Here is a 17,589-nt window from a genome sequence, read left to right as displayed (position 1 = left end):
GTATCGAAAGCTTTGCTAAAATCCAAACCCACCACATCTACTGGCTTCCCTTGGTCAACCAAATGGGTGACCTTGTCATAAAAGGAAATTAAGCCGGTTAAGCAGGACTTTCCCCTCGTGAACCCGTGCTGGCTATGACCAATGCCTGTGTTGTCTCTCAAGTGTTTTTCAGTAACTCCCAGAATAACCTTCTCCATAATTTTACCAGGCAATGAAGTGAGACTGACAGGCCTGTAATTACCAGGGTCTTCCTTCTTACCCTTTTTGAAAATTGGGACAACATTTGCCAGCTTCCAGTGGACTGGGATCTCTCCAGACTCCCAGGACCATTGAAAAGTAATGGAGCGAGGTCCTGCAATGACACCAGCCAGCTCTTTCAGTACCCTGGGACGAATCCCATCAGGCCCCATAGATTTATGCGCATCCAGCTGGATCCAGGGTCGGCTGGGAGTTTATCATCCCCCCCAGTCACTGTCTTCCATTACAGGGCTCCGGGGGTCCCACGGCCCATCATCAGTGTTAAAGACAGAGGTGAAGAAGGTATTAAACATCTCCGCTTTGTCTATGTCTCTATTTGTGAGGTGACCAACCTCATCAAGTAAGGGACCAATGTTATCTCTGATCCTCTACTAAGGCTTCACCCACAGAAGATGGCCAGCTGCCTTACTGCTTGTATGTAGAAGATAACAATCATAAAATGTTGCTAACATTCCCCAGTTTCTAAAAGCCACCAATATCCTGGAAAGACAGCTTGTCACTGGGAGTCTTGAGCATACTGGACAGTGCTACATATCCTGGATGAGAAATTTCTGGATGTAGAAATGGAGGCAGGTACCAGCCAGAATGGGGAAGTGTCCCAGGCCCAGTACTCTGCTAACATTGTTATTCCTCTGATGTGGCCCAATGGTGCACAGGCTGATGGGAAAAGGGTACTGAAAGAGGACTGCTAAATTAGCACCCAAACAGTTGATTAATTCACTGTAACTTACTTCAACTGAGGCATTTTCATGAAAACAGGCTATTTCCTTGACTCTTGGAAAAATGAATCTCTGGCAAGAGAAGGTCGGGCTGCTGAAAGGTACGTTTGTGGAGACGTACTGTCCTCTCAGCTATCCTTGTCTCCTACCTCATGCTGCAAGAGAAACAAAAGTGAACGTAAAACCACAGAAAATGCCCCATCGGGGCAGAAAGCATAGTCCAGACACTGTATCTAGTAGTGGCAGGAGGACATGCTTTTTAGGGAAAGCAGACAAGCCTGGCCACTATTTGTGGTTCATTATGATCCAGTCACATTACCTCAATACCCGCAGTGACTGTGGTTGGGAACCCTGCATCTTCCCTTTAGTGTCCGTTTATGAGCTTGTTACCATGAATTTCTCGGATTTCTTTTGGCCCTGTCCTGCCATCTGTGTCCACAGTTTACTGGGGCAGCAGATTCCAGAAGTTCACAGCTTGCCATGTAAATAAGTACTTGTCTCTGTTTTAAACTGATCAGCTAATCACAGTAAGTGCCAGTTCTTGCTATACAAATGTCTCATCATTAATCACTGAAACACTTGTCTGCATTTGAAAGGCTGTGCTAGCCTAGAGAATTTTCCACTGGCTCAGTGGGAGCTATAACGTGTAACTGACAGCAGCACTTGATCTTAAAAGAGCAACTTAAAACATCCCCAGATGCTCCATTCAACAGAAGCAAATCCTCCATCCACGAAACAATGTGACTGTGGAATGATAATTACAGTATCCGTGGTCACTGCATTTCAGCAGCTCCACTCAGCTGGCTAAAAGAAGTAACAAAGTATTTTTATCCACAAGCCCGTCCTGGAACTGGACCACTAGATGTATCCACTGGAAACTCCTTGAAAAGCAAGCCATGTTAGGCTGCACAAAGAACGGTAGGAACGCAGTTGTACCCCTTGCAGTTGTCTGGCTGGGTTGTTTGCTCCTCTGTCCGATTGCTCCTCTGTGCTGTGCAAAGGTACAAGCCCTGCTGTCCGTACCAAGTGCTTGGGAATAGAACCTCTCTCCATCCCTTATTCCTGATGCTAGGTTATTTTTACAAGACTAGGATAAATATTCATTGACTTATACCCATTTTAGTCATTAAATTCTAAAGCTATGATTGGGCCTGATTCTTCTCTCATTTGTATTGCTAATCTTTTAACATAGTTAATAGAATTACTCAGAGTTTTCAACCAGTCTAGCCTAAAGAGAATCTGGCTTATGGAAAAAAAGAGGTGACAACCTGTAACTCACAAAATGGCAGCACTCCTCCTCAATTAAGTAATGGCCACTTTGGTAATGTGTCCTCCTGTTTATATATGGGTCTTTACATCTTACAAGTTTAGGAGCTGATGCTTTCAAGCTGGTCTTAAAGAGGCAGAGAAAATTGATCACACAAGTTGTTATTGGGGTAAGAGAAACACAGACAGTGTGAAACCGCTAAACTCAATTTATGAAGTGAACCAAGTGTCTTGCCTCAATCTCTACTGTTGAAGGTCCTTGTAGCTAGTTGTTGGCACAGGCTGCCAATCAAATGATATCACAGTATACCTTCCCAGCAGCTTTGGGGATGGTTCTGTCGCTTGTTGATGTACCGTCCATGCCAAGGCTCATTATGCTTAATTTTTGTTTACATTGTCCTGTTGGCCTTGACTTACCACACTCAGCCCCTGTCTGTACTGTAACCAGCTCTTGGTCAAAGCAAGGCTGTGACATTCCTATGTCACAAGCAAGCAAGAACCCCAAATTGTTTTCACAATAAAAACTGAGGGCAATTATTACGGTCTGTGTGTCTCGGGGCCCTGAGGGCATTAAAAAACCCTTGGTTGTCTTGACCACCCTCACTTGGGGCTTCCACTGACACACCTCCCACAGATGGCCCAGGAGCTCCATTTAAGCTCAGGTCTGCGCTATTAGTCCCTGCCTGAGCTACGGCGTAGGTGTGCTTGTCTCCATCTCTCCCACCCATGCCTATGTCCATGCCCGTGGCCAGCCATGGAGCCTGTTGATCTGTTTCCTGACCTGTGAACTGATTTTCAGGGTTGACCTCAGACCTGTCTCATCTCTGTAGACCAGGCTGGTGATCACTGTGTCTGTATGTGACCTTGGTTGCCATCACAGGACCTGATCCTGACCTGAGGATTGACTTCCCAGCTTGACCTAGGACCTGCCTCGTCAGCATTAACCTGCCTGAAAATCTGACTCTTGGTTGACCCTGGCTGCTAGCCCTGGGCCTGCCCTGCTCTCCTTTTCTGGGTACACTGGGACGGACCCTGGCTAGCAAGGCTCCTTCCTTGCTGTCTGCTTTATCTTGCTTGACTCGGCTCCTCATCCTTTAGGGAGTAGCTGGCCCTTGCTGCACCCTGGCAGTGTCTGGCAAGAGCTGCTGTGACTTGGGCACAGAAAACAGTGGCTCTGGACACCTGGCCAGTTGTCTAGATTCTGCTTATCTATAATGCTATGATGACATTTTTATTTCAAGCCATACTTTTTAAGTCATATTTGCCTAGCAAATTAGTCTGCGGTCAAACAGTAAGCAAGAAGAGACCTCACTTTCAGCTCAGTTCTCCCCGGGGTGTGTGTGGGGGAGAATAAGGAAATGAAATACAAAATGCTGTATCTAATGTAATAGTGAAAATAAACATACCAAATGAGACCTGATAGGCCAAATAGCAATGATGCAGCTGAGCAATATTTCTCAATAGTAACTTAGAAATCAGAAGCCATATCTCTTGAACTGGCAGAGACAAAAGCCAAGTCATGAAACAGGAGAATACTCTTGCTGCTGCCATAGCTGGCTGGAGTACTGCCATTTAACCATGTGGCACATGCATATGGGGCTAGGAAAAAGATCTGGGAGCTGAGGGGTGATGTTCTGTACTCAAATGTCTTGTAGTTCTCATGTATTGAGGAACAGAAAGGCCTGAATCCAGTCCCAAGTAGCACCTCTATGGTCACTGATAGTCCCTTAATGCTCTGCAGCCTTTCTGTTCCCTGCTTGAGGCATACGACATTTTAGTCTCCCATGGACTGAAACTTGTGCTTAAACTCAGTCATTTAGAGGTTATGGATGATATGTAGAGTAAGGCCTCATCCAGTACTCCATTCTGGCTACCTGGTCTGTTCGCATCCTCTCCACCTCCAGCCCAAGCCCGTGTCCTGCCACACAGCGTGATGACTGCTCTCCTCACAGTCCGTTTCCTGACTAGACAAAGGCACTGGTAGCTGTTGTCTCTTTCCCTGCAGCATCCCTGCTGAGGCCCAGATCTGTCAGGCACTGAAGGGGTTGGAGCTCCATTGCTGGTTTGGCCTGGACTTTTCCTTCAGCAGATCAGAATTCCTATGCCAGCATGCTCTGTATGTGCCACCCCACCTCTGCATCTGGATGGTCACTTGGTGGCATCCCAGAGCTCTGAAGAGAACCAGGGAGCAGCCAGAGCTTTATCTCCCCAAAGTGGCTTTGGGAGCCTGGCTCAGCTCTGCTTCCTGATCTGCAGCCCCAGAGATGAGATGCAGAGCCACAGTGCTTTGCACTGGCATTGCCTGGTTTGTGCTGCATCCATTGCTACCATGGGTCTGATTAAACCAAGAGCAGTTTTCCTGCCAAATGAAGTCTCTGTTCATCCTTGAACCTTATCCATGGTGATGGGAGGCAGAGAGTCTCAGTTTAAGTGTGTCTGGTGAAGGTGGATTGTGGACTGGGCAGTAGGCTGTGGCAAAGGAGGTGCAGATGGATATGTTCCCCATCCTGCAGCCCTGCCTGTCTTACAAGACAAGCAGTAACTGTGTTAGCCTCCAAATCTGCAGTCTGTGTTAACTGTAGTAGTGAGATCTGGCAGGACTTCCCTGTCAGCATCATGCATGACTTCTCTGAGATAAGACAGGAAAATTGTGACAGGGCAGATTGCAATGACATGGTATCATAATTCCCTCTGCTTCCAACTACCATCTGGATTATTGGTCTACCCTGTAGTGGGGTCTTTCTATAGCAGCATCTGATCAGCAAATGCCTAATCCATAGCACCAGGGCCAAGACTATTTGGGTAGTTGGAAATGATTTTCAGGCCGCTTTCATAGCTGGATCTGACGAACATTTACAGTTGACCCCATTGGGTGTACTTGTCTGAGTGAACCATGACAGCTCAGCTGGATTTTTGGATATAAGGTCTGCCCTTCTACCCTCACAGTTCCCTGCTCATCTTGATTTCCATCTCATTTGTTTTCCACTTCTGCCATCTGCTGCTCACAAACACTGGTTAACCCCACATCCACCTTTTAATGCCTCACTTCTCTTAAGACCTGCTTAGATGCAATGAACACAATCCATAACCATCACTGTGGCAGGTGTGGCTCCTCCTTGTACTGCTGGCTGGACTAAGCAACACAGCTTCAACCTGGGAAAAGGTAGCTGGGACCCACCACTTCAGCTGTATCCCTAAATCTCTTCCCTTGAAGGGTTATCTCACAGCTGTACCAGGTGTCCCCTGGACCTGCACCACATGCCATGACTGTTCAAGTTCAAAGCTATCAAGACTACTGATAGATGGTCCCCTGAAGATTGTCCTGCCTCTGCTGTGAGGAATACCATAAAACACTGCTGCTTAAACACACGTTTGAGTTCCTATCTCACAGTCCTGCTCCATACCAGTGACAGGAGAAGGAGCATTAGCTGTGATGGAGAGACTATTTACATAGAAACATAGGGCCCAAATCATGAAGATCCTGGCAGAGCAACCCCGTATCTCTGGAGTCTTCTGAAGACTTCTTACAAGACCTCTTTAGCAGCTTACCTGTGGATATCCAAGTAGGGTGGATTTCTAGCCTACCTGTGGATGTGAGATGGTGAGTTGGGTTAACCCTGGCAGGCAGCTAAGCACCACACAGCTGCTTGCTCTCCCTTCTCCCTGCCCCATGGGATGGGGGAGCGAATCGGAAGGCAAAAGTGAGAAAACTCATGCCTGAAGATAAAGACAGTTTAATAAGTGAAGGGGAAAAAAAGAAAAGGCACCCCAAATGATGCAGAGGCAGTCACTCACCACCAGCAGACTGATGACCAGCCAGTGCTTAAGCAACAGCAACTTCAGAAAAAAAAAAAAAAATCTCCCCAAGTTTTATTGTTGAGCATACCATTAGCTGACATGAAAGACCCCTGTGGTCAGTTGTCCCAGCCAGCATCTTGCCCACCCCCAGCCTACTGACTTGGGGGCAAAGTCAGAAACAGAGACGGCCTCAATGCGGTGCAAGCGCTGTTCAGCAATAGCTAAAAAGTTGGTGTGTTATCAACACTGTTTTTGTAAACCAGGCTAAACCACAGCACTATACGAGCTGCTATGAAGGAAATTAACTCCATCCTTGATGGTGCCCGATGGTTGTAATGCCTGGTTCTGGCAGACATTTTCTGCTTCTCATGGAGGTTTTACCTCCCATGGGAGCTACAGCTGACAGGTGAATTTTGGGGAGAGTTTAACCATGTGGTTGCCATTGAGCAATCCCTGAGCACTTGGAAAGAGAAGCTCAGTGCTGAAAATTCCTAGAGCTGCTCTGAACACTCTCCAGTATGACTGATAGGAAAGGAACAGATGAATCATTGCTTTCTCTCTAGTGAAGTCCACCTGGTTTTGTTGTCCCCCTTGCTATTTAAAACCCTGCTAGTTGTGTGATGATTGTATGCCAGACTCAGCCTCTCAAAGGGAGTATGGACACTCTGATGTCCACTGGGTTTGCAGTACTTATTGTTCTGCTAAGTGCTTTGACACAGTAGGTGCATTGAAACAAAGAGGTAGAAACGAGGCAAAATCAGAAGGATAAATATGCAGACCTTCTGTGGTGCAAAGTAGTGTGAGATGACTGTAGAAGGACTGCTTAGACTAGAAAATCATAGTCCAAAATACAGATATGTTCACTTGCAGCATTTCTTTTTTCACACTGACTCCTCATGAAATATAATTGATCCACTTCACTGATTTCTATAGCCTCACCAGATTTCTATACCCTTACCAGTTAATGTGAAAGAATTCTATTACAAGGATATTGGGATGTTTTGTTTAGCTAAGAAAAATTAATACTGAAGTAACCACACAGGTAAGTCCTGCCCACTAACCACCCGTCCTCCACCTTGCCTGGGTCAGGGCTCTGCCCACACACCCTTGTGGCTGGCTGCCATTCCACTTCACTGTCCAGAGTCAGACTTACCCAGAAGTAGCACGGCGTCAACAGTTATCTTAATCTCTTACATTTTCATTCCACCTATGGAAACCGAACAAGATTCTCAGTAAAGTATAATGCTGCTGTGTAACCCGCAAAGGAAAGGAAAGCAAAGGTGCTGGGAGAGATAAAAAGGCCATGGGAGGGTGTGCTTACTGGTCAGAGTTGTAAATTCATATGCTGCTAAGGACGTGTATTTGTTTATCTACAAGCTTGTTTTTATATGCATTATTGCATTATTATGCATACATATATATGTAAATATCTGTGTGTGTACTCATATATACATATTCATACACGCACAGAGACACATTTTAGCCCTTTTTTAAATTTGAAGTTCACAGAATAAATCTCAAAAGGATCTGTGTGTTTTTTCTTTCCATACAAATGTAGATATCTGCTGAGAAAATGCCATTAAATCCAAACAAACATACAGCAGATTTTCCTTTTACTGTCAAATGTGCCAGCAGCAGAACACTTGAACTAACACAAAAGTTACCATTACAAATTAAGTCCAGGAGGCGGTTTGTAAACGGAGATTGAGACCTAAGCCTCTGTGGCGAGAGCCCCAAGCTTTTAGTCACATTTAAGTTTTGCCTTCCCCCTTGCTTCCAGACTTCTACCTGGTGATTCTCACGTCTTTCCAATAGATCATTGAGCCAGAGAATAGAAAGCTGAGCACCTGTAAAATTCTCAGAGATTTGCAAATTGGGTTGTTGGCTGATTCCAGCCTTGTCTCTTTTTGTCTTCTATGATGTCTGATCTAACTTTCCTTCTTCTGTGCTCCTCTTTGTTCTCTCTAACCTGCCTGTCTTTCCTAATTTCCTCCCCATGTTTCCATTTCTATGACTTCTACCTCAGTCCACATTTGTGTTTTATGCTGAATAAAATTGTTTGGTGTGACGTTGGAGTTGGTGTTACCAGATGTACACCTTGGGTTTCAAGTGTCAGGTAAGCCAAAAGATATTTGAGAAAAATTGCAAACTTTGTGCCTGTTCTCTCGAGACACAGCTGGCTCAATGAGATAAGTTAGAGGAGTGGTACATTCAGTAGACACCACTACTGTAATACCATCATGCTGCAGGACTGTTATGCTGAAATCTGTTTCCTGGGAGACATCTGTAAGGAGTTAGCTCCCTGTTGCTCTGTCCACCTCTCTATCACCTAATGTATATCCTGGAGACCCTCTGCAAAGTGTTCTGAAGAAACTGTGAAGTTTCTGGATGATTACCCCCAGTGAATCTAGTCATATGTATACAGTATGGCTCTGCTACCACAAAAGGGAATATTATCGTGAAGGTCTTAAGGAACCTGGTGGCTAAAGGAGTCATGTGCGAGTGTGTGTCCACCACTCTGTGTGCCCTTTGCTGTGTATGATCCTCCAAAATGCATTTATGTTCAGGAGGTATGTGTATGAGGGTGGTGGTTATTTTTTAAAAAAATCCATTTGCTGGAGTGGATGAGATAAATTCAGATGTTACCAATAGCTCAGCATTACAAACCACCTTCACTTTTATCTCTAACATTATCTTAAGCAGCTTCTGTAGGGGGAGATAATTGACAGCATGAGAAATAGAAAAGAATATTTTGATCACAGCTGTTTGAGTAATATGAAGTCCCACCCATATATATGACCCTTGTTACAGACATGTAGCAACTTAAAGGCATACTGGATTACTGCTATTTGCTCATGAAGGCCAAGAAAGGGTTTTCCCGCTCAGGTATATGAACCTTTTGGAGGTTATCATCATCCCCGATGCACTGAAGTTTGGTCCCCATAGACAGGATGTGTAAGTTCTTCTAGAAGCATGAAAATTCACTTGTGTAGTAACCTTGTCTTTCTGATTTTGTTAGGGTTAAACCAACTGCCAGATTTGGCAGGGATTCCTCTCCTCACATTAAGCTGGCAGAAATGACAGAACGACATTTCCCTTTTTTTTCTCTTTTTGGTTTTCCACCACCTCATAGAGCACATTCACCTTCCTGGAGACACCTGGAAATGTTGCATTGCAAATTCCCTGCTTCTGCTTGGACTCGTTTTTTCTCTCTCTGCTTTCTGTGACACATCGCTGGTTTTATACCAAGAACTACTGCTACTGAGCACTGCTGTTAATCAAGCCATTTCTTGCAGATCAGACTAAGCATCTCAAAACCTAATTTACAACTGCATATTTGCAAATATCTGCTGCAGAGAGAAGGAAATTAAGAGAATAGCATAGTATCAATGCATTTCTGGCCTTACTGAGTATCATGTCCATGATCTCAAAAACACATTAGTCAAACACCTTTCAAATTTTTTTCAAGAAGTGTCTGAGTTGATCCCATTCACTCTTCCTAAGTTATGAACTAATGCAACCACGAGGCAACAATTCTGTGCTGTGAAGTGGGTGGTGACCTTGCAGCAGCAGCAGAAGAGGCCCTGAAGGCAGATGCTGTGTTGGCACCGTGTTGCCCGATAACCTGCCACGACCAGCCTTCTTCACAGAAGGTCCTGCCAGTGCCTGAATCCCTTCTTCCTCTGTACTCCACCACTCATGTTCACTTCTGTTTGTTCTGCCCTTGCAGGAAACTGAATATTTTTTGACAACAGAATATTGAGGGCTGGCCTCGGACAGTACAAATAAATCACTCCTTTAGCTTTACAATCCCAAGTCAGACCTGGCATTGAGGATGGCAATGGCTTTGTCCTCAGGGAGTGCACATTACTGGACGATGGCTCACCAGGGATCCATTTCTGCAGCTTGCATCAGGTCACAAAATAATTGTGTCACAAAACCAGGGGAAACTGTAAGTGATGGAGACTGACTCAGCAAAGTCCTCTCTAGCTAAGCCATATGAGGAATTCTTTTGTAATCCCTTTTGCTTTGCAAGCCAGTTTTGGGTGTGTCAGTCAGAGGAAAGCTTCTCACTAGCAACTAGCATTGCTTCACTCGTTTTTCAGATTAAATGGGAAATATTTTTTGCTGCATCTTGTGTGAATTACAGAACAGATCACAGGAAGGTGATGCCCAGTTCATAATGCTGAGCAGATTTCTCAGGGCACTGGAAAAAGCCTATTGTTTTTACATCAGGGAACTGATCTGTCATGACCAATAGCTTCTGCAGATACTCACCAGCTGGCTCAGGTCTTGCTGTCAGGATGCTTCACATGAGTACAGAGCTTTTCTCAGTTGTGAAGTTTCATAAATACCTGGGCGTTCCCCCACAACAAGCTGTCCACTGCCATAGCTCTCTTGGATGCTGTGCAGCTTGTTTAGAGTTAGCCTGAGAGTGTCTGCCCAGTTGCTGACCACAGCTGTAGATGTGTCCTCACACACATTGAGGGTCTGCCTTGCTTACGTTAGGACCCAGGTTCAGGGGTGGATGAGTGGTCCTTGGAACTCCACAGAATGGTCCCATGAAGGGAAATGGCAGTAACCATCACCACCTGCTGGGGATCCATAAAATCACAAGCTTTTGCAGATGATGTCTTCTGTTTCCCTCTCTCCACCGGGTTCTGCTCAACTTTCTGATGATAGCTGGGTGCCAGAAAAGTTATCTGCCATGCCACAGCTATGTGACTTGATGCCATTTGTGTAGATGCTTTTTCTCCCTTCGTGCACTGGGGTGACTAGAGAAGATTTGCTTTTCTATTCTGGGGCTAGGGGTAATAAAGAGATAAAATTTCTGTTCTGCACTGCAAAAAAAGGGCTCACCTGTTAATTCCAGCTTCTGGCAGGCAACCTTGTTTACACTCCCAGATCTACTTCTGAATGGGAGTCACCCTTTTTAGCAATTTTTTGCTGCCAGGAACTTGCTTTCAGTTTCTCCGAGTGGGGTGGTTTATGCACATAAGAGCAAGTCACCAGGAGGAAATAGTTGAGTAACGTTGCTACTGTCCAAACTTCAGTGTTTGGGAACAGAAACTGAAACAAATGTAAGACTAATAAAGAGACATCCATCGCTCAAGAGGCAACAGACAAATCCAGAAATATCCATGGCTGCTGTCGCTGATAGAGGTAAGTACCTGTATGTGAAAAGCGGGTCTAGTTCTCCATATTCGGTGTAGATATTTATTGTAGTTGTATCTAAGGAACTGATGAGTACAGCCAAATGTGTGCATTGGCACATGAAGATATACAGGAGATACTTGTGGATTTTGTGTGTTATCTCTTTGAATGCATTACCATATCTTGAGTCTTAGGTCCAGCTTCAAAATATTAATATAATTTTGTTAACCCTCATGTGGCATTAGGCAGGAAGAATTCAAATTCCAAAAGACCTCTTAATGTGGAAAGAGATGTCAAAGGCAATTAAGAATGGAGAAAACTAGTTGGCTTATCTTTTCGCCTATTTTGTTTTCAATGCAATAAAAAATTAGAAGATGCCTCTTAAAGAACTGGTGCAATAAGGCTGTGCAAAGAGCTGATCAGGTCTCCTCTGTTGATGTAGAAGACTATTTTATTCCTGCTGAAATGTAATTTCACTGTGTATATTTCATAATTCCTCATCTTAAAGAGCTAAGAGCTGTGGAAAAATACCTTTAGTATCTTAATTCTAAGTAAATTAATGCTTTTCTTCAGTAAAACAAGGGTTCCTAGATCCTTAAGTTTGCTCTGGATGGACTTTTACAAAAGAAATAACTGTCCTTGATCACCCGCAATTGTTTTCATCTAGACCCTCAGCTAGGAAGGGATGAATGAGTCATAGGGTCAAACTTCTTTGCCATCACAAGAGACAAAAATGTATATAATCAGGCAGGTCTGTGGTGCCACCCCATAGGTATTTGGTAGTCAGAAATCACCCTCCTGTCTGCACTGATATTTTTCCCTCGGCACTGATATTTTTTCAGCTTTTGAAACAGTTTCATACTACGAAAAGAAAGAACCATTGGCTGTGGAAATGTTTTTGTCTAGATTGACATTATGAGTACCAACAGGAAAATAACTGAAGTTTTGCCAATAGAAGTGGTTTGGAAGATACAAAGGGAGAAGAGATTTGATTCAGCTCTTTCATTAGTCAGGGAAAAGCAGATGCAGTACTGCTGAAGTCAGTGAAGTCAAACTTGAGTGAGATTGCAGTCAGCCCTAATGTGTTAAAGTAAGTAAAGGTTCATGTACAGCATAGTTTAAACAACCATCAAGTTCAGCTCCCAGGTAGAAATCCACCACTCCTGCATCCCAGAGTGGCTGTCTTGCTGTGCAGGGATTACTTATTAAGCCCTTTTAGATAAAAGAGATTTGGCAGGAAGTGTATAGACTGAAAGGGGCCAGGACAGGAGGTGTAGAGGAAATTTTGTTCTCTGATCTGCTATCCCTAGTGACTGAAAATTCTGTTCCATCTAGATGCTGCACCCAGAGAGAACATCCAAGGGTAAGAGGTACAGTTCTATCACTGTGTGCTGCCTGGGCCCCATGGCAATTTCCAGACATAGGCAAAGCTAAGAAGCCTTGTGCCTTGTTTTCTTCTTACCATCCCTTTCCCTGATCTTCCTTTCCAGTTGTCTCACTGCTTTGACCGGTGCTGATCTCAGAGTGGTGATGGGGTTGCTTACTCTCCCAACACCTCTCAAGGAGGTGCTGTGGGTGTTTCACCAGGGCCACTCTAGGGGAATAATTCTGGAGCCTTCATCAAATTCCAGATTTAGATCATTAGATTGCAACATTCTTCAAGCTGCTTATTTGTGATGGGAAAGGCTGAGAGTGGGAGGCTTGGCTGATGTTGAGAGCAGGCAATGCACAATGGGACCAAACAACATTGAAGTGGTGGGATCATAGTACTGCTGGTACATTTGTCGCAGGTGGAAGCTACAGCCAAATGACTTCAAAAGAAATTACTTGCCTGGCCAACATCCAAAGGTGGTGTACATGCTGTATGAAATCAGGTGGAGCAGAGGTACCATCTGGAGGAACTGGTGCTCAAACAATTCTACCCAACACGCTGAAGTCAACTTCTTGGAAAATTGTTTCAAGGCCACGCCATCTGTTTCTTGTTCCATCACCTGGGTCCTATCTACTACCCCCTGTGGGAAATGCTCCAGAAGAATTCTGGACTTCCTGAGGGTATATCCCAATGTGACCTTGGAAATATACGCAGCCAAGCTGTTCAAGCACCTGGATATCCGTAACCGGCAAGGTCTCAGCGACCTGGCAATGAATGGAGTCATTATACGTATCATGAATCTTTCAGGTATCCCAACTACTCTTTGGCTTTGTCTAGGTGTGGATTGAAAGTTCTGGGATTATGTGCACTCTCAGCAGTTGTGCTTTGTAATAGTGGTGATGACTGGCATTGGGGAGGACTAGTGAGTGCAAAAATGCCACTCTCTTCTGCCTTATTTCTTCCACAGTCCCATACAGCAGCAGGACCAGCATCGTCATTTCGTTTTACGAAATCTGAAGGAGAGTTATGTCTTTCTCTAGCCATCCACGCCTCCTTTATATACAGTAAAAAATCCTGAGTGTAAGATAGAACCTGTCCCTTCTAGCATATACGGGCAGATCAGCTTGCCAGCTGCAGCAATGGGTTTCCCTTGATAGCTGGAGGAGACATATCTAAAGGATACTTTCAGAGGATGAATCACAGAGGACGTCTTGCATGTGTGTCTTTTAATATGTATATCTTGCTTGTCTGTTGATGTTTAGCTGTAAAAAGAGTCCAGACAAGTAGCTCACAGAAAGGAACGTACATTTGAAGAGATGAATCTCACATACCTGACTGGATACTTGCTACTGGAGTGTGCAGCTAGAAAACCTACCAGCTCAAATGTAAACTTAAAGGACATTGCTTATCTTGGGGAACCTGTCTCTGGGATTATACCACCAGAGCACTGACAGAAGCTCTGGCCATCCTATCAACACTAAGATCAATATGAAACTGCTAAACGTTAGGGTGTTCACTCCAGGTTTTCCATGATCATCAAGGTAAGTAAGTCAGACAGATTTGTGACTGAAGCAACAAGTTTATTGTCTTAGCCAAAGCTGCTGTGATCAAGCACAAGGCTGCCAAAAGGTATGCCTGAACAGCCCTGATTGATTGCATGTGCTACCTCCCTTTTCAGTGGCTCCCAAAGAACCAGCCTGTCACTTGCTAATTCCTTCTCCCTTGGTCAACATGCTCTGCATTTATGCCCTGATCTGCTATCTGTGATAGGGCTTGCCCAAGCCACCGTAGTGATCTTTCTCTCTTTGGCAAATCCCCTTTTTAGACATATTGCTATTTGTAGAGTTTTGGTTCCCCTTTCCACTAACTTATTTGTGTAGTTGCAAGTCATTGTTAGTCCCTTGCATGAATACCCTCAGATGAATATCTTTCTCCTGCCCTTTACTGTTGTCTTACTGAGAAAGAAGTGAGTCACTGACATATTCATGAAGAAAGAACTGGGCATGCCATTCATCAAGAGTGACTGGATATCTCTCTTTTCAGATTACAGTTACTGCTGGAAAAGATTTGTTGCATACCAACATGGAGAAGAGGATTATTGGCCCTGGAGCTTCGCTTCATACATCTTTCTGAATCAGACAGAGCTCTCTCATATCCTTTTGGTTAGTAGGCGCTTGACGAAAACACTGAGAGAGAAAAGTAATGCAAAATCCTAGGAAAAGGAGGTTTGGAAGATCCTGGCAATAGTGTTAGCAGAAACAATAGTAGGAAAAATAAGCACGGGCTTGATGCTGCATGAACAGAGGGCCAAGCGGGAAAGAGATTGCCAAGGACTATGATCCTACATTGTGCCTTTGTGGCCAGGAGTAGAGAAGAGATTTAGCAATACTCTCACTTTTTTTACTAAGGAAATGGTAAACTATTTCAATCCTTTACATGGATCAGCTACAAGTTCATTAGCTTGCAGCTTACTGGAGCTATTTGATCCCAAAAGCTCCTTCAGCTGTGTAAACATGATTCAAGTACACTTGTATTGCCTCTCAGGACAAGGCCACTGATTTTAGTTAAGTTCTGAGCAAGTTCAAAAGCCCAGATGGGTGGATTCACTTTCAGAATCAGAGCTTACACATAAGAGTATCATATGATTGAGATCTGCGTTCCCTATTTCTTGCAATCCATACAACTGCAAAAAGTTATTTCTATGGCCTGATATCCTACTATACAAGAAAGAGAAGGTGGTCTACTGAACAGGAGAGAAGACCAGGACTGGAGTTAACTTCCTGGCTCAGCCACCCTTTGTGGAGCAAGCCAGTTCTTGAACTGGTCCCTATATGTAGAACAGGGGCTAGCAGAATGGACAGCAGGAGATAGAGGAAGGGATGCACAGAACTACATAATACAGACAGGAACTTAAAAGTCTAGAAGGAGAAAAACTAACCTCTTTGTAGGATGCTATAAATGCCTTGTTTCATTTCTGACTGAGGAAAAGGTATGCATTAGCGTTCATTTCAGTTCCATCCACTCCAAACTTTACACAGGTCTTTTAATACCTCAGGTTAGGTATTAGGTATACCTCAGGAAAGGACCTGACCTTTCTAATTCTGTCTAAGTAAGATATTCAGGTGACAGGATACACAGTCAGTGGCATTATCCCGCCAGTCAGCTGATCTAACAAAGTAGTTAATGCAATGTAACTGTTTAGGAGATATTTTTCCCTTGGCTTTCAGCCTTCCGGAGTCTCCTAATGTCTGAGATGATTAAATAATTTAGCATCTTACGCACAATCAAATGCATAGTGTGATGCTTACCAGGGAGCTGAACAGAGCCGTCTGCTAAATGCTTGTGAGTACTGACAAACTGCAGCTGACTCAGCACAGTTCCCTGGGCAGCAGGACATGGCAAATATGCCCTTCAGGTCTTGGTTTTAGAGACAGCTAACAAAAACCTGTCCCTCCCTGTGCCGCTGGCAACCCTGTTGTTTACTGCAGAGTCCTGGTTCCTAGGAAGCTTGCACTGGGACACTCACGCTGAGAGTCAGGCACTTGCTCAACTGCTTTGCTGTCTCGGCGAAGCTCAAGCCACCCCTAAAATGAAGGTGAATAGGGCCCGTTATCAGTCGTTCTGACTAACCACTAACCCCGCCCAGAAGGAATGGGAAGGTCTATGTGCTCAGCCCTTGTGAACACCCAGCCCCATTGTACTAATTACACAGGGGTGTAATGAGGAGAGTGAGTTCCAGGCACATGCTCCAGAGAAATACAGACCGTTGCGTCAAGTCGTGCCCCCCGGCATAAGAAAGACACTGAGGAACTGGAGAGGGTTTGGTGGAGTACCACTGCGATGGTCAGGGGGCTGGAGCACTTGCCCAACGAGGAGAGGCCGAGGGAACTGGCTTTGTTAGACCTGAAGAAAAGAAGGCTAAGGGGGATCTAGCTGAAGCGTCCCACTACATAAAGGCAACAAAGACAGTCAGGCTCTCCTCAAAGCTGCACAGAGGGAAAATGAGGCAACAGGCACAAGCTGCAACAGGGGAAATTCCAACTGGAAAGAAGGAAGAAGTCTCCCCAACAGCGGTGCCGTACTGGAGCCGGTGCCCAGAGATGCTGTCAGACCTCCATCCCTGGAGATGCTGAGAACTTTCCTCTAGAGCTGCCAGATGTAGCTTTGGAGTTAGCCATGCTGCAAACATGTTGTTGGACTAGAGACCTCTAGACAGCCTTTCCAACCCCCAAAATTCTGCCTTTCCACAGGATCTAGCTCCACTTCCCCTGAATTCAGCTACGCAATCTGCCACCTTTTAAATGCTTCTGTTTCTGAGTGGTCTGGCTTTCTAGGAGGGGTTTACATGGCACGGTAAATTCCGAGGTGCTATTCTGTTGTCTGGAAAGCTGTGTCCCGAGGGAGATTATCTAACATGCTGAAGGTGGATCAGAGCGATCTCTTGGACTAGATGCTGTATTTTGAAACTCTGGATCATGTTGAAGAGACAACTTAAGTTTTTAGCACCTAATTTTTAATATTCATGTTTCTTTCTTCCTGCTAGGGACTTCCTCCATTGCTGGCAAACTGAATACTAACAAGCATCAGCAGCATGTTTCAAGCTCACTTTGTGCATCATAGCACTATTTACAAGACTGGAAAAGCCAGTCCCTGGCAGTCTTTTCTACTGCAGCCTTGAACTATCAGCTTCATACTGCTACCAGAGAAGGCTCTTATCACTGGTTGGGCATTGCTAAGTATTGGACACAGCAGAAGCAGCACATGAAAAACCATCAAGAAGTTCGGATGATGCAGCCAGGCAGCCAGGACGCAGTGCTCTTGGTCTTTACAAGGCTTCCTGAGAGTCCAATGGGGATGGTGACCATGCCCCAGGATCAGGCCTTTCATGTCTGCTGATTCTGCAATCAGATTCTGTGAGTACCCTCTTGAGAGGCCCGTGAGTAACATTTTTTGTGCTCTGATCTGTTCCAAAGAAATAATCAGAGCAATGCATTCTGGTTTTGAGAATTTCATGAAGATCAC

General features: G+C 44.7%; 1 protein-coding gene across 3 annotated transcripts; it reads left to right on the top strand.

Moving 5' to 3' along the window:
• Positions 1-447: 447 nt before the first annotated feature.
• Positions 448-17,589, top strand: APOBEC1 (apolipoprotein B mRNA editing enzyme catalytic subunit 1). 3 transcript variants are annotated; one of them, XM_052790235.1, is made up of 5 exons: positions 448-1,895; positions 11,096-11,204; positions 12,531-12,558; positions 12,986-13,374; positions 14,611-17,589. In XM_052790235.1, exons 2-5 carry the CDS (start codon positions 11,183-11,185, stop codon positions 14,781-14,783), a joined length of 612 nt encoding a protein of 203 aa, XP_052646195.1. In that variant the 5' UTR covers positions 448-1,895; positions 11,096-11,182; the 3' UTR covers positions 14,784-17,589. The 3 variants fall into 3 exon arrangements, with proteins under 3 accessions (XP_052646195.1, XP_052646196.1, XP_052646194.1); XM_052790236.1 differs by lacking the exon at positions 448-1,895 and having other exon boundaries at positions 9,432-11,204; positions 14,611-14,729; positions 17,111-17,589; XM_052790234.1 differs by lacking the exon at positions 448-1,895 and having other exon boundaries at positions 9,432-11,204.

Source organism: Harpia harpyja, chromosome 6, assembly GCF_026419915.1.
Source record: "Harpia harpyja isolate bHarHar1 chromosome 6, bHarHar1 primary haplotype, whole genome shotgun sequence".
NCBI lineage: Eukaryota > Metazoa > Chordata > Aves > Accipitriformes > Accipitridae > Harpia > Harpia harpyja.
This window is presented reverse-complemented; position numbering and strand designations above follow the sequence as displayed.